The 24,384-nt window shown below is 36.2% G+C and overlaps 1 protein-coding gene across 1 annotated transcript in view; it reads left to right on the top strand.

Moving 5' to 3' along the window:
- The window catches only part of CORIN (corin, serine peptidase), a 121,480-nt gene that overhangs the window by 89,052 nt on the left and 8,044 nt on the right, over positions 1 to 24,384 (top strand). The window contains exons 11-18 of the mRNA XM_030449768.1: positions 1,058 to 1,289; positions 3,021 to 3,166; positions 5,239 to 5,346; positions 9,344 to 9,457; positions 10,248 to 10,358; positions 10,650 to 10,779; positions 20,364 to 20,486; positions 23,447 to 23,496. Of these exons, the coding sequence (XP_030305628.1) occupies positions 1,058 to 1,289; positions 3,021 to 3,166; positions 5,239 to 5,346; positions 9,344 to 9,457; positions 10,248 to 10,358; positions 10,650 to 10,779; positions 20,364 to 20,486; positions 23,447 to 23,496 (1,014 nt within the window). The remainder of the gene's footprint in view (positions 1 to 1,057; positions 1,290 to 3,020; positions 3,167 to 5,238; positions 5,347 to 9,343; positions 9,458 to 10,247; positions 10,359 to 10,649; positions 10,780 to 20,363; positions 20,487 to 23,446; positions 23,497 to 24,384) is intronic.

The following is a 24,384-nucleotide window of genomic DNA, read 5'->3' as shown; positions in this document are numbered from 1 at the left end:
TATATTTGCTTCCAGAACAGGCAAATGCATGCAATCATTTGTTAACAAATGGCTTTTGAATTATAAACTTTTTCATGAAAAATAATTTCATATTTCAAAATACACTCAGTGCTACATAGGAATCTGAATTTCAGTTGGAATTGAGGTGACATTCTGTTGTTTTAAGTTGTGGTAGAAAACTGAAAAATTAATATTGCTGGCAATCAATTTGAGAAGAAATAAAAAAGTTGTGCAATTTTTGAAATCTAAAATGCTCAGTGAGTTCAATATGTATTGTGATAAACTACCAAAAACTTCATGATTTTTGTATATAGCTTTAGTCTGCACAATTGTATGGAGTTGTAACTGTTGCAATGATTTTGCTCTTGCTTATCATTCTCCTCACTAATAATTACCTCTTATCTGAAATAAATTATTAGCATGTAGACTGTCTCTCACTCAGTCTTTGTGCAATGCATAACCTAATTGTCCTCATTCTTCCTTCAGATCTTGGAGTGCAAAAAAATAAAAAAAATAAAAAAAATCCTGCCTTCTGTTCTCTGTACAGAGAAATTGTCAAGGGATAAAGACTCTATCAAGAGATAAAACCTTGAGAAATCTGACCAAGCTTTGAGCAGAACATTGGACTAGAGACCTCTCAAGATCCTTTCCAACCCAAAGTATCCTATAATCCCAGTCTTCTTCATTTTGACAAATGGCCCCGCTAGCATGAGGTGTGCTGTGGCAGCATAATATACCAGTAGGAAGTGTGTTGCTGTACAGTACAGGAGCTCTTGAAAACCATCAGATACTTAATTTGAAAAGAATAAATCTGTTTTTAAATAAAGGTTTATTGTACCACGTTCCATGTTAAAATTGTTACTCAGGAAGTTATTGCATAACTGGTAATTGCATATTGGTAAAGGAATATAAGTCTCTGGGTAATTAAGTAGGCAGAGGTCAATGCAATCCATTGGTTGGATTTCTTTACTTGTATGAATAGGCACATAAGAGTTCTTAAGCTTTGAAACTTGTAGTTTCTTCTTTTTTTTTTTTTTTTTTTTTCTTTCTGTGAAAGGTCAGTGTGAACCAATTAGTCTGGAAATCTGTATGAACTTGCCTTACAACTATACTTACTACCCAAACTACCTGGGCCACAGGACACAGAAGGAAGCCTCCATCAGCTGGGAGTCTTCTCTTTTCCCAGCCTTGGTTCAGACCAACTGCTACAAGTACCTTATGTTTTTTGCCTGTACAATCTTAGTACCAAAATGTGACCCCCATACAAATCAACGGATCCCACCTTGCAGGTAAGATGCTGTGTTCCATTTAGTTCTTGACTGATGTTTTTTATCCTATTAGTCTTTCCTAATTTTCTGTTTCCATTTATAATGTCAGAAGTTTTGCTTTGGAATTCCAGAGCAAGAGGTAAAGGTAGGTATTTGAAAAGATCATGAAAGGTCGTTTGTAAGGTGTGTGATTAATATCTGAAGTATTCAAAACAAGGAGAGGAATAGCAGTTCAATAATTTTAAAAAATCTATATATTGAATAGAGCAGGACTGTGTCAGGTGGAAGGGACATATGACAATCACCTGCTCTAACTGCTTGATGAATTCAGGGCTGACCAAAAATTAAAGAACATTATTAAGTGCATTGTCCAAGTGCCTCTTAAACACTTGACAGGCTTGGGACATCCACCACCCTTCTAGAAAGCGTGTTCCAGTGTCTGACCACCCTGTCAGTAAAGAAATGATTCCTGATGTCCAGTCTAAATCTTCCCTGGTGCAGCTTTGAATCATTCCCATGTATCCTACCATTGAATACTAGGGAGAAGAGATCTGCACTTCCTTATCCACTTCCCCTGCTCTGAGTTCTGGCATTCAGAAAGCCGAGACTGCAAAGTGGTGTGAGTTGACTTTTTTGGTACTGAGGAGTCATAAAAGCAAAGAGGGAATCTGGAACTGTACCATGGTTAATTGATGTCAGTACATTAGTCCATTCCTTCCAGCTGCTTTACCCAATGGCAAATCATTTGGCATAGGAAAACATTGACCCTTCTTCATGTAGTCTCCCCAAAAAAGAATGAACGAACAAAAAAACTTGGAAAGATTAATAATGTATTGTTTTCTCAAAAGAGCATTAAAGAATACATTCTAAATGGATCTGGTTGCTTTGTTTTAGTCATTGTATTTGTTGAAGCTTATTGCTGGAAAAAAAATGGTCCACTGGTCAAGATTTTAAGGGAAAATGAGTGGAATAAAATTCCTTTAATGAAAGAAAGAGAAAGATTAACCAAATTAAATAAAAGGCAAGTTAAAAGTGACCTTAGGAAAACTGAAAAAAAAAAAATTAGAAATGGGCACGATCCTACTTTTAAATATTTTTCAGCAGAGAACAAAGGAGAATTTTCTCTGAAATGGTAGTAGAAACTGCAAATGATTATAAGTTCAGAAAATAGGATCTGAAAAGTGTAATTAAATGGGTGACTGAACCTAGAAACAAGAGAATGCTTGGAGAGACACCATATCCTTCAAACTGGCATAAATGGTGCAAGCTTCTGTTACTCTGTGATCATGCTCAAGCCCAGGCTGATCTGTGCTTTGACTTTCCCAAAACTCTGAATTTTATTGAATTCCCTGCGGAGTCCTTTGCTCTTCTGTTTGCAGGTTTAAATTTTTTGTCCCAAACCCACGTGTTTTCTGAGGTAGCATTGCCAGAAGAGGTAGTGGTTCACTGCTACAAAATCTCTTTAGTCTTTTTTTCATGGTTTCATGCCATCCTTTACAAGGCAGAAGATTTTTTTGTAAGTAGTTATACTTGGCTGTTATGTTATAATGCAAGAAACATACAGTAATTTTAAAATAATGTTTCAATAGTAGCAACATATCTTTTGGTATATATTTTGTATGTCAAGATGTGATTAACTGATTTTTCTTTGATCTTTGTCTATAACTTTGACTAGGATTATTAACTTCCACTAACTGGGAATTTCAAAGACTTCACTAAGTTACTTTGGGCAATTCCACTTTGTCTCTACAGGACATTATGTGAACAGTCAAAGGAACGTTGTGAGTCTGTGCTTGGGATCGTAGGTTTGCAGTGGCCAGAAGATACTGACTGCACTCAGTTTCCAGATGAGAACTCAGACAACCAAACTTGTCTAATGCCAGATGAAGATGTAGAAGGTAACTCCTACAAATACATGTGACATTAAATTAAAGATTTAATTAGATTCCCATAGTCACTGATTTATTTGTTCCACATCTCTTTTAACAAATAATACTTAAACTGATAAAATTATTCCAGACTGAGTTTCAGGGAACTGGGTTCCTACAGTTTGCAGATAAGATGAAATGCTCATAACAAACATATTAGAAGTAAGGATCAATTACCCTCAGTCTGGAAAAGTCAGCATTTGAGATCTGTTGCTAACATCACACCTGCTTTTTGCTTGTGTTGAAACTTCACATTTTTACCCATTTAGATGATATCCATAATCCATATGGATAATGTCCATATCCATATCAACCGTCTTGATCTTGCTCAGAGGGAGCAATGGATGAAAGTTAGGTAGTCCCTAGTTCTTTCAGTGAAGAACTAGGGTGGGTATAGTGAAGGAATAATGAAAAATTGGTGAAGCCTATCTAGCAGTTAGTACTCTTTCTCAGGAAAATCCATGTGCACATACATCACTGTGAGGATTTTATGAAGACGTAATACCATGGTAATAAAATCCTCTACTGCTGGATTCAGACGTAACTGAAAGACAGAGTGATAATCTTACTCAACAATGTGTGCAAAAGGAAAAGTAAAATTTTGGCACAGGGTGAGCTAAAGAAAAATAATGTGATTTAATTTTCTCAGGTATCAAATATATTTTAACCTTCATCCTTGATTTTGAAACATAATATACAATGCTTCTATTTTAAATGTACAACTGCATACGGGACTAGTGAGTTCCATTTCTAGAGAGAAATGCTTTTTGGTTATAAAAATTATAACCTAAAAAAATATTCTCTCTTTAAGTAGTGGGACTCTGCCTAGTAAGCTAATTCACCACTTATCAATCCTTGTAGCACTGAAACAGATATTAGCCAAAAAAGATCAGTTTAAAAGGAGTATGATTCATTATTCTTTTAGAAACAGTGTAACTAATTAAGGGGTCTTCTCAGAGTTTGGGGTTCACATACTGCTAGAATTTTATGTTGATTCAGTGCCACATTTCTACTAACTACAAATGTTGGTTAGAAAGTCTTCCATGGGAAATCTGAAATATTATACAAATATTTCTGGAAAAGCACATCTAACAAAAGAAATAAAGATAGTGTGAGCATTTACAATGATTATGATTACAAAATGTAGGTTATTTTCCAATTGGAGCTGTACTTGACAGAGTTATTACGATGTCCTGGGTTGCTTAGTTTCTCTTCCAGTCACCACTGAATCTGAGAAGAGTCCTGGGCAGCCAAGAGAGTATGCATTGTAAAAGTAGTTATTTTCATAATGAATTAGTAAATGTTGGCAGTATAGTTCACATACCTTCAGTCATTAGAATCGTATTTTCTGAGGCTCCTAAGTTCGCTGATAATATTGTTGGTACAACCGTTCATTGAATCCTAAAACTTGCATAAGTAACTGCATGGTGTTACTTATCTGAAGGAGTTTTCAAGAAGGAAAAAAAAAAAGCTTGGAGGTTGTACATCAAATTCAGTGACACAGTGTGAAAAAATGGGTAAGTTTTTTAAAGCCATGTAACTAAAGCCTTCTCAAAATAGTACTCTATAAGACTCTGTAAGGCAGAGGCGATATAAAGGTCAGCTAGTGGAAACTTCTAGGTGTTGTTATTAATTCAAATGTGCTTAACAAAATATATGTCATTTTTTTGTCCTGGGGATGTTGTATACTCATTTCCACACAACCGGTTGGTTAATCTCTACTTCACACACCACCACAACAGTGAAAAAAATACCTAGAAAATCCGTGCCCACCATGTAAATATTGTATGCCAGCTATTTAGGAAAGCTTTGACATTTGAAAAAGGTTAACACATGAGGGATAGGTCAGGAAAATACTGATCCACCCCATTCAGAGAGCAACTGTTATGAGCCTTGCCTGATTTAAACCATTTCAGTTTATCATGTGAGTTTCCTATTCCTGTTGTCTATTCTTCCAAAACACAGTGATAACAAGTACCAATGGGATGATTACAATCGGAGCTTATGAAATCTTGTTTCTCCCTGTTCTTTGTCACTGACAGAATGCTCACCCAGTCACTTCAAGTGCCGTTCTGGGAGGTGCGTCCTGGCATCCCGAAGATGTGATGGGCAAGCTGACTGTGAGGATGATAGTGATGAGGACAGCTGTGGTAAATAAATTCAAAGAGTTGGATCTTTTGAACGGACATTGGTTGAAGCATTAGAAAATTAATTTAGTTTTTCCCTCACTTATTTGAACAGTTTCATGAGCAAGTGTTCATACAAAGGATAAGCCCTTTTCTATAAGAAAAATATGTTTTAAAGTTTTTGTTTTGTTGTTTGTTTTTTTTTAAGATTAGAGGCAGTAAAAATACTTTAGCAAGCATCCATCTTGATTAATTTATGATATTTGATTATTTAGAGTCTGCTGTCTGTTTTCTGGGATGTTTGAGTATTCCTTTAGTAATAAAGATAAAAAATACTGAAGAGGCAAATCTTTTGATATTGCTAGAGGATCTACAGAGCTAAACCATAGCTCCCTGTCAGTTTAGATATTGAATTAAATAAAATACTTTTAAATTTATACATGGTAATATTCTTGTTATGATGTACTAAAAAAAGATCTGTTGCTGAAATAGATTCTGTACTGCCAGGGTCAAGAATCATGTTTTTTCAGACCAGTTAACCTCAGCTGTAGGTACAAGGATAAAATAATCACAAAGTTTATTCTCCAGCACATTTCTGAGATTACTTGTGGTAGAGATTCTTGTTACTTTTAACTTAAGGGGATGTATTGAGCTTAAGAATAGCTAGCAGATATCTTGGTTGTTACTTACACATGTACATGATGGTAGGAGAATTTTGAGAAGAAGGGAGTGTAGTATCTTTTCATGTGACTCAGGTGTCATTGAGTTCTGCATGTGAATATGAATAAAAGACTGGAAAACATTCCAACAAGGTAGGGCTAAGGTGCTTAACCTCTTTTTTTAACAGAGAAAGGGTTAAGCACAAATTATGTAAGCAATACAACAACTGCAATAAAATACTTTTTACTCAGCTGCACAAAAATAAACCAAGATCCAAAACCTGAAAGCGAGGCTAGAATTCATGCTTGTCAGATCTACTCTTCCTTTATAAAAGCAAGTTGTTTAATGATTGGAGTAACCAAGCAGGGTTTTTTTGGCTAAGGCACAATGTATTCTCAATCTCTGAAAGTTTTCAAATCACACGTGTGCTCTCTCTTCTTCTGCCATGTTCTGCTCCCCCTAAAAAAAAAAGAAAGCAAAATAGCAAAAAAGAAAAAAAAAAATTATGATCACAGTGACACGTTGGACTTTGTCATCTCTTTACCTTTGAATCAATTGCCTCAGTTGTCCTCCCTGCCAAATATTCCTTATTGCTTTGTTAATTCCTTAAAACACTGACTGATATGCATCTGCTAGGTTAATTTTATTCTCCTAGACATTAACATATGAAATATTACTCTAATATGTAACATTCGTTTCTTGACTGTATCTCTTTCTGTCTGTAGTCTAGACAGAATGTCACTAGCAATCAGCAGAATTCTTATCAGTTTCTATAAATATGGGAGACTCTATCTGCTAGGAAATTACTGCTGTCAGTGGCATTACATTGACCAGGGGTTATGCTCTTACTGAAGGACAGAAAGTCCTTGCAGAACTCCAGAGGTAACTATCTCTGACTCTTTCATATTCCATGTGTGTGCAGAACAAAATCAGAACTTGATGAAGCTTCCATGTGTAAATGGCTAGCTTACGTTTTATTAGATTTATCCTTTGAAATTGGTTTTATACCATTAAGTCAGCATTTAAAATAGAAACCTTGTACCTGGTGTGTCTAAAATTACAGGCATGGAACAATCTCTCACAGTGCAAAGAGGAGGAGGCTGGACAAGACTAACTACACATTTTGGATGTTTAAGCTACTCTGGCAAAAAGTGTCAGGTAGAACTGTTCAAAGGGTCTAAGGTATATTCTGTCTGTTCAGAGTAGAGCTATATCCAACACCCACTGTCCCCTGTCAGGAATCCCTGTCATGCTTTCACGTGATCTTTGTGAGAGGAAATCTCACCCGTGCAATTGCAGTGAAATTTTAGTGCCATTTAGACTAAGGTTTGGGGAGAAAATCTGACTGAGATTTCTGATGTAAGATTTCTGAGTGCATTTTAATAAAGTGTGAGAAAGGTAATTTTTCAAAATTATTATCATGACAGATGTGAAGAGAGTTTGTGGTATTAAATATGCTTGATTGTAATTAATCATATTAATGGACTGACAGTCAATTGACTGACAGTTGAAAAATGCCTCTGGCAGGGAACAGAAGAGGGTCTTAGAAGAGTACTAAAGAAACTGAGGACAAAACATTCAAAAAACCCAGTACTGACCTTCACTGTTTTCTGAAATCTTACTGTCATATTTTAGTACATAGAAAAATGTGGTGGTCTCTTAGTATTAATAATTTTAAAATAATTATATGGGGAATATATGTGTGAATAACAAACGGTATCTTGCTTCATATTTTGAAGAAAAATGAAGTTTAAGATCATATATGAATGTCTGTCTCTTGCCAAAACCTGTTGGAGATGGAGGTAATATGAATATGGACAAGATTCCTATCTCCATTTTCACTTACATTTCATTGTAAGTGAAATAAATAAAATATTTAAATAAAAAATATGTCACAAGAATATTTAGAGAAGAAATATAAAAGCTACCAAATGTTAGATGGCTTCTACCAACAAAACAGTATATTTGAATGCTGAATTCAGGCCGTAATGATTTTTTATAGTGTCTGTGTAGCTCTCTATATTGTACTCAAAGCTAAGTTTTGAGAGCCATGGAACACTTCACAGTGTAACACTATAATGTGTGATGAAAGGGAAAAGCAAATATGTATTTAATTAATTGTAAACACTGCTAAAAATTTGCAAGGTTCATAAATTTAATTTGTTTAAGCTTTTTTATTTTGTTTTTCTATCAGTTTCCTAACATGGATGACAGTCTTTCAATTAAACATTTTGCTTGGTATCAATTAATTTTTCATTAATAGTTACCAAAATATTGGAACACAAAGGAGGCCAGAAAAATGGTGATACCCAAGGAAGTGCTTTGACCACGTGGAACTAGTCTCACAAGTTCAAGGCTATTTATTTCTCTGAGCTGTAACATTCATTTATATGGCTTTTTCAAGCTGAACAAAATCAAGCACTCTGCACATCCAGTTACATTTAAATGTGAATGGTCTTTTCCAATAATCATATGAGCTAGTAGTGATTCTCTGGTACATTTTTGTAAAATACTAAAAAAAATCCAAAACTGAAACAAAACAAAACAAAAAAGCAAATAAAAAACCACACACACACAAAAAAACCCACCAAAAAACCCACCCACTTTGAAATTTTCCTACAGCTGACTGAGAGGAATTCACTATCAAAGAACTTTGACAGACTTTTATAAGTACTCCTTTTGAAATGGCAGGGGCTGCTTAGCAGGACTTTGAAGATACAATGCAGTTTTTCCCCCACATAATAGTGAACTCTCTTGAAGATTCATACAGCCATTGGGTTTTCTAATCTTTTCAAATTGGTTTGATCTCAGATTATGGAACCAGAAAAATGGTTTGTGGTCAGTACTTAAGAGCATCTTCTACCTTTCATTGTGTTCTACATTAGATGCTGTATCAGCACTACCAGGAAAAAATTACATACTTCTGCCTTGTTCAGTGGATATTCCATGTTGTCATAGGATTTGTGTTTGAAAGACCAAAGCTCTGTGTGTTATGCTTTTAAAGGAAACTCAGATTCAGAATTAGAAAAGCACCTGTATTACTAGTAAATGTATTTCAAGTGTAGTAGTGTATGGGTTTTGAGCTGATGCCTAAGCCATTACTTACAGATATGGGTAACATAATGTAGATTATTATTTTAAAAGAACTGAAGTATTATGAAGTGTTTTATACTTTATATCCATTTATCAACTGTGCACTGTGACAATCTTATTTCCATTTCTTGGTTAGTAACTGTTCTTAGTATCTTTTAAGATTTCTTTTGCAAGTGAAAATATTTTGGGTGTTTCAGTATTATTAAGGAAGAAGAAAACAGTTGATATTGCATGCAATTATTTCAAAACTATACTTCTCTGCTTCCAGGTTGTGGAGAAAGAGGTCTTTGGGAGTGTCCTTTGAAGAAGCTGTGCATCAAACACACCATGATCTGTGATGGTTTCCCAGACTGCCCTGACATGATGGATGAAAAGAACTGCTGTAAGGTTTTATGCAGTTTGTTAGTCCCATACAGGACTGATCACGTTTTCGGGGTCTCAGGGTGCAAAATAAATGAAAGTAAAAGGTTTTTCTGCAGACTTAAAGGCTTAGTCATTCTCTCAATGTCCTGTTTGTTTTTTCTGTGGCACCAATTTATCTCTTTCCTCATCCTGTGTCCTCTGTTCTCATCCTTGGACTCTTGCTATCCATTTGGTCACTTGAGTCCTCCCTCTCTCTCTCCCCCTCTTCATTCTTCTGTTTTCATGCTTCTTACTTCCTTGTAGCTTCTTGGCTCTTTTCCCCAGTTTCTTCAAATGCATTCTATACAGGTATAGTTGCTCGCTGCTCTTTTTTCCCCACTTGTCTCCACAGGCTTTCTATGTAACTTTGATTAAATATCAGAGAAATAAAGTATGGTGCACTGATGTTATGGTACAGATTTGCAGCAGTCTCCTAAAAAGCATGGAACACAGTCTTTTCATGTAAAGATTGTGATAGGCTTAGACAGCTTTCATATGACAAGACCACAAGTGATACTAAATAATAAAATCTTACCATTTCCAGGCACTTTCCTTCCCTTTGAGTTGTGATACTCTCTGCAACTCTGTGGCACCAACCATCTTCTGTCTCAGTGATGCCCATCTGAACTTTATCAGAAATCTGGCTTACTTTCTTGATTCATAAATCTGACCTGTGGCTGCTTTCACCCTTCTTCTGATTTTTTAGTCTTAATGTGAATTTCACACTGCTGTTTCCTTCCTCAGAGTGAAACATGTTTTTGTCCTTGCAGCATTTTGTGAAGAGAGTGAACTTGAATGTGCCAACCATGAATGTGTGCCACGAGAGCTCTGGTGTGATGGGCAAGCAGACTGCAGTGACAGCTCAGATGAATGGGACTGTGGTAAGTTTCTGCCATGGTGCAGTGTGCCTGCAAGTGATTTGTTTGGTGATGGTACTAAACACCAGTGGTTTGGTTTAGTATACCATTGCAGTGATGGACAGATGCTCCTTTTATTACCCAAGGGAGGCTGGGAAAGCATGCAAGAAAGTGGGCAAAACAGGGGCATATATAATCAGTAAAAGTGCTAGCATCTTAGGAAACTCTTTTATTGTAGTTGAAAGCTCTCAGCATGCCATTTATAAAATTAACCATGTGAAAGAATAGTGAAGTTGTTGTTCTTTTTCTTTGCAGTTACCCTGTCTAAAAACATGAATTCCTTGATGTTCCTGACCGTTCACAGGTCAGCTGCTGACAACCATGTTTGTGCTGATGAGTGGCAAGAAAATTTAAGCCATCTGGCCTGCAAGCAGATGGGTTTAGGGTAAGGTCAGTAGTTTGTAGCATTGATGAATTTCTTAGGACACCTGGAGTTAGATATGAATGATCACTGATGGCTGAAGTGTTAGACCTAGTGTAGAAATGGTTCTTAGAGAAAAGAGGTAATGAAATTCTGTGAACTATGGCAGGAACAAAGGCTCAGTAAAATTTAGGCACTTTGACCACTTCATAAGCATTACGTGATTGTTATTAAGAGAGTGTTAAAAAGATAGTTATGTTTTGCCAAGTCTTAATATTTGAATTCGCAGTTCTTGCTTGGCCTCTTGCTGTGGGATACTCTGTATCTCCCTAAAGAATTAAAGCAGACTTATCTTTGGAAAAACAGGAGAAATTTTCTGCATTCATTTGTATTCTGCAGTAAGTACTGTGAGCTTGGCAACCAGATATATTTAACTTGGATATCTCTAAACTAATTTTTAAAGATAGAGCTTTCTATATGGAACTCAGGGGAAAAAAAAAAAAGTCTTTATGCATCTTTCTTAACTGCACCCACACTTAAATAACAGCTGCTTCATGGAATGGTTGATGAAAAATATAACTGTTGGATAAAAACCAAGTTCATCTGCTCTGGTATCCAGTGCTGTCTTATATTAGAAAATGATAACCTGGATAGTATAGAAGGATCTCTTTTTTTAGTGGCTGCTCCCCAAACTGGAGTAAAAAGTGTCTTTTCTGTCTGCCTTTTAGCACTACATATACTGACGTGCAATATTGTTCTTTGTACCTTTCTCAGAATATGCAGGAGGATAAAGATCTTGGCTTACAGTGTCTGCACTTAACCTACTCTGTATTGTCTTGCACTGCAGGGTTGCTTGACATCAACTCTTACAGATGCCTTGAAACCAAGACCTGAATGGACTGCCTGCCATTCTCTCACACAGCAATTCTGTACTTCTCTAGCTAGTTCAGTATATGTAAATATTATTGATGCTATCTCTATTCTATAAGTTTATAACACCCTAATAAGGTTGAACTCCTTTGATAATCTTAAAAAATAGTGCTTTTACTACTTTGTTGTCTAAGAACAAACTGATGATTAATATTAATATTTTCTTCTTTACATTTCAGTCTCATGGTCCTAACAGAAAATTTGTTTAACTATCCTGTAATGCTTGCTTCTTGGAAAATGAAAAAGATATTAAATTATCACAAGACCTCTGATTCTTTCCTTTTTTCAGAGGTGTGCCTAGGCTGAAATTGGCATGAGTAGAAAGAAAGACCTCCCTGCTTCTTCACTGCAGCTTGCTAACAGACCTTTTCAGTCCTGTCATTTCTGAGAAATGTAGGAGACAAACACAATTCCTAAATCTCACAAATCCATTTTCTAACAGGGGCAGATACTCCACAAATTCTTTTTCTCTACAAATTCTTTTTTGTTGTGACAGGTAATTGTGTGGAGGGCAGTGGAAAATTTTAGCTCAAATCTGAAGGCTACAGCTTATGACTGGAATACTAATTTCTAGTTTTTCCTTGCAGTACTTCAGAAAACCAAAGTAGTGTTTATCTTTCCTTTTCTTAATGCCTGATTTTGTCAGTCACCTGAAGCTTGATTTTCCCAGCTGTTCTCCCAGGTTTTCTTATGTGGCACTCCAAAACTCTGTAAATAAGCTTTGAAGAAGATTTATAAGAAAAATGTAAAGATTATAATGCATTAACCAGAACTAATTTCAAAAAGGAATAAGGCAAGTTAACATAATTATTTAATTATTCTTTTGACATTGCATAGGGGTTCGGTGGAAATGTCACAACAGGTAACATTTTCTATATGGTGAAGTGGAAGGTGGAGTGATAGATCGGGAGTTTCATGCCACTGAGAAGTTTGATTTATATCCTTAACCTTCATTTGTTGGCCATTATGTCCTGCATGCATTATTTGTTGGACTTATGATAACAAGAAAGTCTGCATGGGAGGTTGGTGATATGGGTGTATTTAATAAACTATTTTCAGTCACCATTGAAGGTACAAATAAATTAGACTGTATATTGCATACAGCTCAAAGAATGATGGAAAAAAAAAAGTCCTTTTATGTACTTATATATATACATATATATATTTAAGCAGTGTTTTCCTTCAGATATTCCTAATAGGAAATACTTTGTTTTAGCCTTTCAGAAAACAAAAATTGTTGATATAGAAATTCTGCAGAACCCCACAGTTTTGTGGCTAAGGAGATTTCTTTGCAAATTATTTATGATTCTTGGTTTTGATTTAATAGTTCTTGCATTTAATCTTAGAGAAAAACAATGCACACGATATATAAAGCTGAGACTTCTTAAGACTATAATGAATGGCAGCCTACAGGATTTTTATTTTCTATAAACTATTTTTCACAACTGTCTCGTGCTTTCCCAGAGACAACTCTCAATTATTGTATGACGTGGCTAATGTTTAAAATATGAAAATCATGTCTTCCTCACATTTTTAATGCTTCAGCCTAAATTAATCTGAAAAAATAAAGATAATCAAGTGAAGGTGGTTAAACATAGGTTAATTTAGCTGATAGTGGCAGCACATTTTACAGAACAGCAATCTGTCTGTTTGGGAGGTAGTGCCTGAAGCAACAGTAAAGGTGATTCTATTCTGCCTGCTGAACAAAATTATTGAAGCTTTTTGCCTGCCTCTTTCCTTCCTGGCCAATTCTAATTCTGCAGATGATGTGTTTCTACAGTTTTTCACAACACAACACATGTTGTTTGATGCATGATGCAACATCACAGGAAACTGCAAGTTCCAAGCATTGTCTGAAAATCTTTGGACTAACGGAGGCTGTTGCTCAAGTTATGCAATGTGTGTTCTTAGCAGTTCTTCTGTTCTCCTCTAGTGCAAAAAGAATGTTAGATACAAAGTAAACTTCTGTTTATAATGCTAAGAGCCTATTAGGAATTGTTTATTCAAGTCAGGTTTCATGGCTTATCACCTGATGGGACTACCTGCTCACCTCAGAATAACTTTGTTCAGAGACCTCTCACTGAGTCCCAAGTTTAAATACAGTAAAGCCAATCTCTGGCGATTAGTTTTCCTGCTAACACAGACAGAGAATGGGGCAGCAATCACTATCAGGATTAGCTGTAGCTTGGTGCATGCTGCAGAGGTTGTACTGCTGAAGATGGGAAAACTGTGCAGATTTGGGACATTATGTCAGAAGGCTGCAGATTCATATTAATGTTTAGTTATAAAAAACATTTCCATGTACTCTGAAGTCCATGTATTCTGTTGATGGAGTGGTGATGATAAAACCATGGTCTGCTCAGATCTCAACTTTGACAAAATGAGAAGTTAGTGGAGTTGTTCTGTTACTCTGTGGTACTATAGTGGAGTAGTTTGTCTTTCTTTCCTACATGAGATAACCAATGTTATAGTGATAAACTTCAGTAGTTTGTACGCAGAACGAGGGAATTTTGACTGATCTTGTTCTGATGTAGCAATATCAGCATAAAATCACAGCTGTTTACCAAGTGACTTGTTTATAAACACTCTACAGCAAGCTCTGCTACTTATTCTCCTGCTGCTCTTGTTCCCTTTCTTGACGGCTGCACCACTTCTGGTCCCTTGAAACAGGTCCCATTTCCTTCCTTCCTTTCTGGTCCCTTTTCCTTCCTTCCCCTGCCGTAGCATCCCCAATCTGTGTATCTGTGGGAGAGAAAGGCCAGTCTCTTGTTGCTGCCTGGCTTTTTGTCACTCTCTTTGGTACAAAGTTCTTTAATAATATTTGACAACTGAGCAGTCAAGCAGCTGGACCAATAATCTTTTGTTCTCACATGAATTATGCTTTCTAATTACTTTCTAACTATTTCTGCAATAAAAACAATGGAAGTTTATTTTAACATCTGATTTGCTTAAAAACATCATAAAAAAAAAAATGGAATACTTCTGTCCTACTAACCTCCTTTATTATCTCCAAGAATAAGTAAATCAAATTCCATGCCAAAGATGAAGTATTTGAACTCACTGATTATCTGGGTTTCTAGACAAGAATGTAAAGAGTCATTATTGAAAGATACAACAGAATGTAAAGTATGCTTGATCTACCTTGAATATATTTATATTTTCCATGGCCAAAGTGTCTTCTATTAAATCTTTAGAAGATTTAGAAAATTAGTGAAATCTTTAGATTGCATTTATTTTTTCAAGAGTGGCAGCAAATAACGATCAAATAAAATTTACTGAAAATAACATTAGAAGCTGTGGTACATGTGGAGGACTGATTTACTAATTTTGAGCAACCATAAATCAATGTTAAAATACATTGACTTTAATCAGGGGAATTGTAATAGATTAAATCTGGGCAATTATGTTTCATCTTTCCTGTGCATATATAGTTTAAAATGTAATTATTTGGATAAGGCTTTTTAAAAAGAAATTTCAGTTTGATAAATCTGTGCTAATTATGACACTTGCTTTAAATAATCATAAAGCTTATGGTACCTTATCTCTTTGGCTCTATGATTGGATACTTTTCATTCTTTAAGTAAAAAATAATTGTTATTAATGATTTAATATCCAACAAGCTTGGAGGTGTCTGAATATGCTCCTGGGCAAGTGGCCCTGCTTGACCAAGAGAGGTTGGGCCAGATGACTTCCAACCAGGGGTCCCTTCCAACATGAACCATTCTGTGATTCTGTGACTGACTAAAAGAAATAGAAAGATCTATGAGTACTGATAACCAAAGAAATTATTTTATTCTAAAATTCTAAATTATTCTAAATTTATTCTAAAGCTTGATTACAAATTCTTTTTCTAACTATGTTATATCACAGCTTGTAAAATGGCATTATGAAACCTTTTTAAATTTTTTTTTCCTTGGGGCTTTCAAATAAAATTTTTAGTCAGTTTAACACCAAACAAATAATAAATCCATCAGTCCTGGAATGTGCAAGTTTAAGCGTTTTTTCTGGCTAATGTGTTATTGCCGGTAGAACTATGGGAACGTTTCCTAGTGAGTAATAATTCAGTAAAGGCCAACAGTAATTTTTGTTCGAGGCCAGGGAATCATTTCAGCAGGGGAAAAAAAGTTGAAAAGTCAAATTATTTTGCTTAAACTTTTTAAAATGAAACACTTAAAATTTTGTTTCAAAACAGTATTTTTCTTTGAAATGTGTCCTTCATTGTTTTAAAACTAAAAGTATTTAGCCTTAAATGAAGGACTTTAATTTGAAGTTGAATTTAGATTTCCAGCAAAGAAAATCAATATTTTATGTATAGTTTTAAATTTAGTTAGCCCCAAAGGGTCTTTTTTAAGTTTGTCTACAAAATCATACTTTATGAACCCTATAGCTTGCAAAGCCCAAAATGACAGTGAAAAAGCAAGCATATACATTTTTTTTTCAGTGTAATTACATGTTAACTCATTTTTGTTAGGGCTGAGTAGCCTATCCCTTGAGATCTAAGACTGTAGGCATTTTAAAATCTGGAATTATTAGTGATGCCTTTCCACCAAAAACTGGTAGAACTAATTAATCGTGTTTTAGGTTTCTGACAATGTAGTGAATATTTTTAATTTCAATTTTCTGTGACTCTATGTGTTTTCACATTAAAATTTCAGGTTTCTCTGATTTTGAAATCAAGGTTCTGACCTTTTACTCCATATTCTATGGCACAGCCATGCCTTTATAGAATCCTGATCAAGACCAAGAACCGTCTTAACCAGTATGTTAGTACAGATAGAAAACAGATGCTATTCCAGCTTTGAAATAGGCCTAATTTGTTTTATATTGGTGCCTATACACACGTTATTCATTACCCTCTGGCATAACACAAGGCTTTGTTTTCCAAGACTGATCTCACATGCAGCTTAAAACAATGGAATTGTAGAAGCTGAACAGAGATATGTTACTGTTAATTTGAAGGGAGAAGGAATCCAATTTATGGATTACACTTCATTCTAACCTTTCTATTAATACATTTGAAAGAGTGGAATAAGGAGAATGAGGTATTAAAACCAAATCTGTATGGAGGTATACTAAATTCTGTTACTTCTAATGATGAAAAGAATGTTTACTTCATAACCTAAAACTAGTCTTTGCCTTCTGTTTATTTTTTTTTCATTATGGTTTAGTATGCAATAAAAATAAATAAAAAGGGAAACAAAAGGGAAAAAAGAGGAAGATGCAGAGATTCATAAACTAGTTGCCTAGCTTCAGTTATCAACAAATGCAGAAGTACAAGATCTTAATGACAGGCAGAATACATGTATCAATAACAAATCACATCTGAATCAGAGTTTATTCTCTGAAAAGGCAGAGACATGGTGGAGAGGCAAGAAACAGTAGGTATGATATATTTCAATCTTTTTCACTATGTGAAATGACACTTGAAATAGATAAGGAGTTATGAACAAAGATGAAATTATATGACACTACTGATAATTCATTATCAAATCATAAAGATGTATCTGTTTGGAGGCCAGACACATGCCAGTGGGTCTGGGAAGACAATGTTGTTGTGAGTCAGTCAGATGACAGAGTGGAGTACACTTCATAATTTCTGACTTAGCATCATACTGGGAGGACTGGAAAGCATTTTGAAGGACAGGATTAGAATTAAAAAATTTGACAGACTGGAGAAATGACCTGAATTAAGCAGGAGTGTTAATTAAAGCTGCCACTCTAGGCCACTTCCCTGTGTTTTACCATTCAGCACTATTGAGAAAAGTTTGATTCCATCTCCTTTAAACTCCTTTTCGAGTAGCTGCAGGTTGCTATTGAGTTGTCCCTTAGCTTTCTCTTCATGTAAGTAAACAAGTCCAGTTCTCACAGCCACTCCCTGTGCATCAGTGACATAGGCCCCTAGAAAATTTAGAAGTCATCTGCATGACCCCCTCCAGTTTCTGAATATCCTAACTGAGGTGCCTCAATATTACATACTGTGCTCCAGGCAAATACAGTTTCACTTTTGCTTATTGTTGAGATATAAATAATAATTAAAAGGACAAGTCTAAAATCAACAAAATGATTTCTGAACAAAGCTTTTCTGTAATATGCAAATCACAGGAAAAAGAAAAAAAAGGAACAAAATTGCAAAGATGTGAAAGAGACAAATAAAAGTGTTTGATGAAAAAGGTTCTTTATTTGACATGTCTGTAATCTTGAAAGATATTACATATGGCCACATACATGACTTTTGTCCATATTGACTTAATTTATATAAGCTTCAGCAGGCCACTGAAATAAAAAAGTGACAAGAGAGCTAATTTTGAACTCAAAGATGTATATTGATGTCTTAAAGTAATCAGTACCTATAGCATTGTTGTTGGAGTCTGTAAGAATCTCAGAAAACCAAAATATTCTTATGAAGCAATTATGAGTTGATACAGGTCTGTTCATTAGAAGATCCCTCTGCCCTTTTCTTTAGAATGTGTCCACAGAAGAAATTGTGTGCTACAGTTCTGAGAGGTTTAAGGTAGAACCTGCTGCCTGCTGTGTTTCTGGAGCACAGGATGGGCCTGGCTAAAATGAGTCCCCATTGCTCTGGCTCCCTCCTTTCCTCTAAGCACTTCACAGCTGCTGGTGTAATGTCTGCTGGCAAACCAGCCCCCCCTGGACTCTGAAAGTCTCCCACCCAGAAGCTCACACCAGCCTGAGTCTTTACTCCTCCTCTAACATTTTTAGCTCATGTTCTCTAATTCTCTGGCAATTATTAATATGGTCTGGTCTCTACACAAATGCCAACCATTGTCTCCATCTTTCATCAGCTAGAAATGAAGCTCTTCGTTCTGGCTACTTCTAATTAAAATAGATTAGAAGAGCCAAGTGGTGGTCCTTGCCTGTCCAAAAGAAAACACTGTATAAACAGCATCCAGTGGGAAATTCTCTATAAAAGTTTATAGAAGGCATTCTAAAGACAAATTAAGATTGCTGGTTTTGAGTGTACTCTATCAAGCTGTGAATACCAAGGAAAAAAAGGTAGCCATAACTTTACTTACACTTAGTATAATAGCTTGAATTACTAATTAGAAAATTTCATACGGGCTTAAGTATCTGATAGATTGGTGCTCTGCTTAGGAAGTACATATCTGCTAAATGATGATTGTAGCATTGCAAGCCATTGTTCAGTACTCCAAGCTTCAGCAAAATCATCTGGTGTCTGGAAAAATACATATGGATTCAGCAGATGCCTGATTCTTGCAACTTTTTGCACGTTTTTTGAGTTACTTATATTATAGATGAGACATTGTTTACAGCTACATAGAATATTGTTGTACACAGTTATGAAGTGGTGAATGTAATTCTTCACAGAACATCATGAGGCAGAATATTATCTTAAGAAAATGAAGTTTGTGTATGTTTGGTGAGAAAAAGAGTGGGGAACAAGTGATGGAAATGAAGAGGAGAGGTTTTTTGTTTGCTGAAGGAACGTACTGAAGAATAAAGCTCTTTTTGCAGCAGCTTTGTCTAAATGAGGAAAAACCACAGCTGTTAAAAAATGCCTGTTATTATCTGCCTGCACATTCTGGGTAGTATATAATGGAATTATATTTATTTGCTTAAATATGGTCAGAGAAGGTTTTGAAAAATGAGTCGTATAATAGGCAGGATCCAGAGCTGTGATCTCAGAATCCAGTAAATTCTGACAGCCCTGCTGCAAACATTTTTGTATGGTTGCACTGACAGCATGTTGTTAATTTATGCATTCAGGTGTGTAAAGGATGCTGCATTTTTGTAAGTATTGAAAAAAATATATAATAAATACTGAACATTGGACTTAAAACAAACTAATAGGCTGGCTGACATTACTAGGTACTGTCATGTGAGAGTGGGTTCAGAGTCAACTTTTAGGACACAATTGAGTTTTCCAGAACTTTTCTCACTCTTTGCTGTGAACTAGGATTTAGAATTTGATCTTTGACTGGTGTTCAGTCTGTGAAAGTCCTTGTCATTAACAGAGATTGATGGCTAATAATGTGTCTAATAACTTTCTTGTGCTGGAAGGTTTCATGAATTGTAAGGCCATGTAAAAATGCACTCTTTTTCATTTAGCAATTAAGATTTACTTAAAATTTTCCTCAGTGGCCTGAGTTTACCAGGAAATAACTAAACAGAAGAAGTGGATATTTGTATTCTTGTTAATTTGCCATGGAAGGATAGGTTTTATATAGTCACCCATGATTTTTCTGTTTTGCAAAGCAGGCAGCTTGGACTTAGAAATACTGTCAAGTATTATTAACAAGACACAGACTGCCCTGTACAGTTAAATTTTAATGGATTTCTAAAAACAGGAATGTAACAAAATAATTTTTCTTCTGTCTCTTCAACACACAAAGATGTATTTTTTGTACTTTTTAATGCAAGAAACTACAGAAACAGTATGCCAGCGTGTGCACTGGAGTAAAGGCCACCAGAAGGCTTTTGTTGTTCTCATTTCCAACTCTGGTTCTTGTCAGAAAATACAATATCAGTGACAGTACTGTTTTGGCTTCCTGGGGTGGTTTCATTCCCCTAACTATGACTGCCACATGTGGCTTTGTTTCAGCTCTGTATATTTGGAGTAAACAGGAGGCAATAGGGCCTCATGATTGTAACATAGAGACCTTATAAAACATCCTATGAATGTCTTTCATTTGTTTCAGAGGACCATCCAAAACACAAATTGTGATAGAGAATGAGGAAGCGCAGCATCAAAAATGGTTGAATTTGCACTCAGACTGGAAGAATAAGAATGCATCCACTTTACATGCACTTCTAGTGAATGGGTAAGTAAATGGGGAAATGAGATTTATTTCACTGCTGTGGGTAGTCATTTATCAATGAAAGATGACAAACTCCTTTTGTTAGACCTCTTTTTCCCAGGTATGTATATAAATCCCAGCACATACTCATGTGAGTTGTTAAGAAACAGTCTATAATGATTTTACTGTCTACTACAACTGTAGTCTCTTTTGAGTACACTTTGTGAATTCTTGGGGCCCATTCTGCTGGACTAGCAGTGTTTGGGTCACATAGAGGTGATGACCTTGGAACAACTGGACCAGACAGCTTCATTAAATTCTGGCTGAAAAAGAGAACTATTAAGTGCTGTACAGAAAAGCCTGCAGAAATCTCACCATCCTCTCTGCATCCCACATGGTTTGGATTCAGACATTGGGAGCAACCACAGCAGAAGCTGTATCCACCATCAGTAGTTTTCTTAGCAGCTCCTCTGGCTTCAGATGTTAGTATATTCCTTTTATCTAACTTAACTAAACAGGTAGTTGGTAATGAGAAGCCAGGATTTCATGGTTGAGATGTTCAAGGTGTGACTTTGAGATGGAAAAGCAAATGAATGTAAGCATCCAGGACAAAGCTGGGACAGCCACCTAATCCCCAGATGCAATTGCAGTCTTTAAAAAGCAGATTTGTTGTTTCCCTGTTCTCTTTCCAACACCTGGGAGATTCCAGAACATCCGTATTCCATAGAGGATCCTTCTCTTTCACAAGGAAAAACTGTCTCAGCTAAATGCAGAGATACAACATATGTGTAGACAGATCTGAGGAATACACCTACTTCTCTTTTGCTTGGCTCCGTTATTTTCTGAAGTGAAACTTTTCTGTAAGGGTAGAATGTGTCTAAAAGCACCTGCTTTTGCTTTCCTACATCTCAGCGTTGTAGTAGTTCTGGTTTACATCAGTAGTTTCCCTATTCATTTAAGTTCATTTTTATTTCTTTATTTAGAAGAAGGACAATTACAGGGTAGTGCCAGACACTCAAAAATTTTAATTTTGACCCTTTTCCATTCTCTCTATTTCCACAAGCCTAAATGGTATCTAAATTTCTAAATTTTCTCCAGAGTATTCCAAGAATGAACAGTTTGAGTTATGGCCACGCACAAAAGCAGGTCCACAATCATTCTGTTCAGTCACTGAAGTGCAAAGCAGAAATTTCAAAGTACTTTGCCATGTTTGAGAGTGGTCTGCTAGGAAGTATGTGTGAAATGATGTGGAGCTTCTAAGTTAACAAGATCTAGTTGGAAAAGATCAAAAGCCCAAAAGTACAAGTTAAAGAAGATAAAATATTATTAATGAGTGTTATCAATAACACCACTACAGAGATGACAGTAATATATAAGAACAAATGTTCCAGTCTCCCTGAATCCAGAAAACAGGTCACAAGGAAAGCAAGAAGTTATGGCCTTGCATGAAGACTGAGGCTGGTTTTGTTTTGGCTTTGTCGGGCACCCTGCCTATAAATGGCTCCCGCTGGCTGTGCCTGTGCTGCAGATCAGGTGTACCCCATACTGACCTTTCTGGCATCCCACTGGAGGACCCACAGGCCTGCTGCAGTAGTCAGGTGCTTTCCTTGCTTTCTAGTGTAGAGTAGATTGTACAGGGAAAAATATGCACCTGGTCTCTTCTCAAGATGAAGGCCAGACACGTCACGGAGCTGGGAACTGCTCCCCAGTGCTGCAATGTAGGTGCATTCTACTGGATTGACTTCAGCATCCAAAGCATCTGTACTGTGGAGCATGGCTGTGTCTTTACAGGAGCTGTTGGGCTCCTGGACTACTGGAAACTTGGGCAAGAACTAACAGAGGCACCATTAGTTTCCTAAAGTTTTGATAAGAGGGAGTGGCACAGTTCAGGCTGTGTATACATAAAAGTCTAAAGTTTTCTCTTATAGACTTGTCTATTTGGTAAGTCAAAGAAATGAGTGTGAAACATGAGTTGTGGGGCTTTTTTTGGACTGTAAATGCCCACCAAACTTGTGCACAGAATTTTCTTTCATGAAATTGGTCCTCTTTTGTGGTCCATGTTTTCAGGAACAGAAAGTAGACTGATTTGCACAGTATATGGAAGGGACATATGCAACGTATGGGGCAGAGGTCTGGTCAGATCACAGATTCAAGCTAATCTGGTGAGCTTGTTGGCACTTTGTTGTCATGCCCACATTAGCACCTATGACTTAAAATCAAATGCAGCCTCTTTTTAGGTGGCTACAGTTTTAAATACACTGCCTCCCTGGTGGGGGAGCCTTAAAGAATTACCTGGGGAACAGCTAATCTGTGATCCAGTCTAATTTAGCTCTACATCTGCCTCAGAAAAGCACATTTACATTAGGAACAAAAAAGTCAAGGAAATAAAAAGGCAGTCAGCTAGTTGAGAAACAATGCTTGCTGTTTTAACTAGGATCTCAATACCTTTGACAAAGATTCACTTCTTTCCTCTCTTACCTAAAAATTTAAACAGAAATTGTTATTTTTTTGTTGTTACAATACTTTTACAAACTTCCTGGATTTCTTCAAAGCTCCCAAACTGTAATGGCAATAAAGGTTATCTGTTATCAAAGGCATTTCAAAGAAAATCCTATCCTTCAGCTGTAAGGAAGAGGAGAATGGGCATTTCTCTTCTTTCAGGTGCCACAGATTAAGACTTGACAGACTGACTGTGCATCCCAGCTGACCCCTGATCTGGATTGGTGCCCAGAGATCCAGGCAGTCTGCAAAATATGTAGCATCCACTCATGAAATAAATTGTAAAGCTGAACTAATATTTTGAATTATCTCCAGGCAGGCACTGGAAACTGTGGATGATCTGGCATAAGAAGCTCCTTATGTTTCTTTTTACAGTTTGGGGGAATTCTTAACAGCTATTTCACAAGTACTGTGTTGATTTGCAGATTACCAAAAATTGCATCAATTAATTGAGATTCCTATCATGTTCTTGTTTCAATATTTAGACAGATGTGTCGAAGCAGAAGCAAAGTGGCTCTCTTTTGCACCAAAGAAGGTAAGAGAGAAGCACTAATAAAAAAAAAACGTGGTTTTCAATATATGTTGAATTATTTGCAACAAATGCAGCCATTTAGTGTGGATTCATTCTGAAATTTGACTAGACTTCTGCAGTACACAGGTTTGTTGTTGTTGGTTGGCTGTTTTTTTCCCCCTGCTCTATTCAGTTTCAGGAGCTTTTCTGGTTTTTGGACTACAAGGCTGTGTATTGCAGTAGTCCAGTCTTGCTCCCACAACATGAATTTTGTCAGGAGTCAGATTCAAGAAATAAATTTGAGAAAACTTCCTGCTGAAAATATCCTTTACCACCAGAATGCTTATCAGGCTGTCTGCCTGGGAGTTGAAGCTGTGATCTGTTTAGTTGTAAAGGAAACAGAAGAACCTCAAGTAGAAAATTACAGACCAAGTCTGTTGGCATAGCAGTCTGTGAAAATCAAACTGGTTTGAAAAATGCAGGAATTCTTCATCTTCAATAAAATCATGTTCTACAGACAAGGAGGGCTTTGCTGAAGGACAGTTACATTTTGAATTAGCTCAGCAAGGGAAAATTATTCACAAAGGATGACATAAATTTGGGAAACTAATCAAAAGATTTATTACTCCTATCAGGAGGGGGAAAAAAAAAAAACAGTAGAAGCCTGTCAAAGGTGTTTACTTTGTTTACTTCAGACATATGTTGCTTTAGGTATGCTCAAAACCCCTCTGAATCTGAGTGTCAAACACAGAGTTCCAATTTACAAATATCCATTCCTCCATTTAATTTCTTCACCACTACATTCCCATGGATGTAGGCAATGGCAGCATATACACCACAGGGAGGCTGACTGCAGAATCTTAGGCTGTTATTTTGTTCTCTAAATCTGGCTGAGTCATCTTACACATCCAG

This window comes from Calypte anna, chromosome 4A (assembly GCF_003957555.1).
Source record: "Calypte anna isolate BGI_N300 chromosome 4A, bCalAnn1_v1.p, whole genome shotgun sequence".
Lineage (NCBI taxonomy): Eukaryota > Metazoa > Chordata > Aves > Apodiformes > Trochilidae > Calypte > Calypte anna.
Note: the sequence above shows the minus strand (reverse complement) of the source record. Positions and strands in the feature narration are given on the sequence as shown.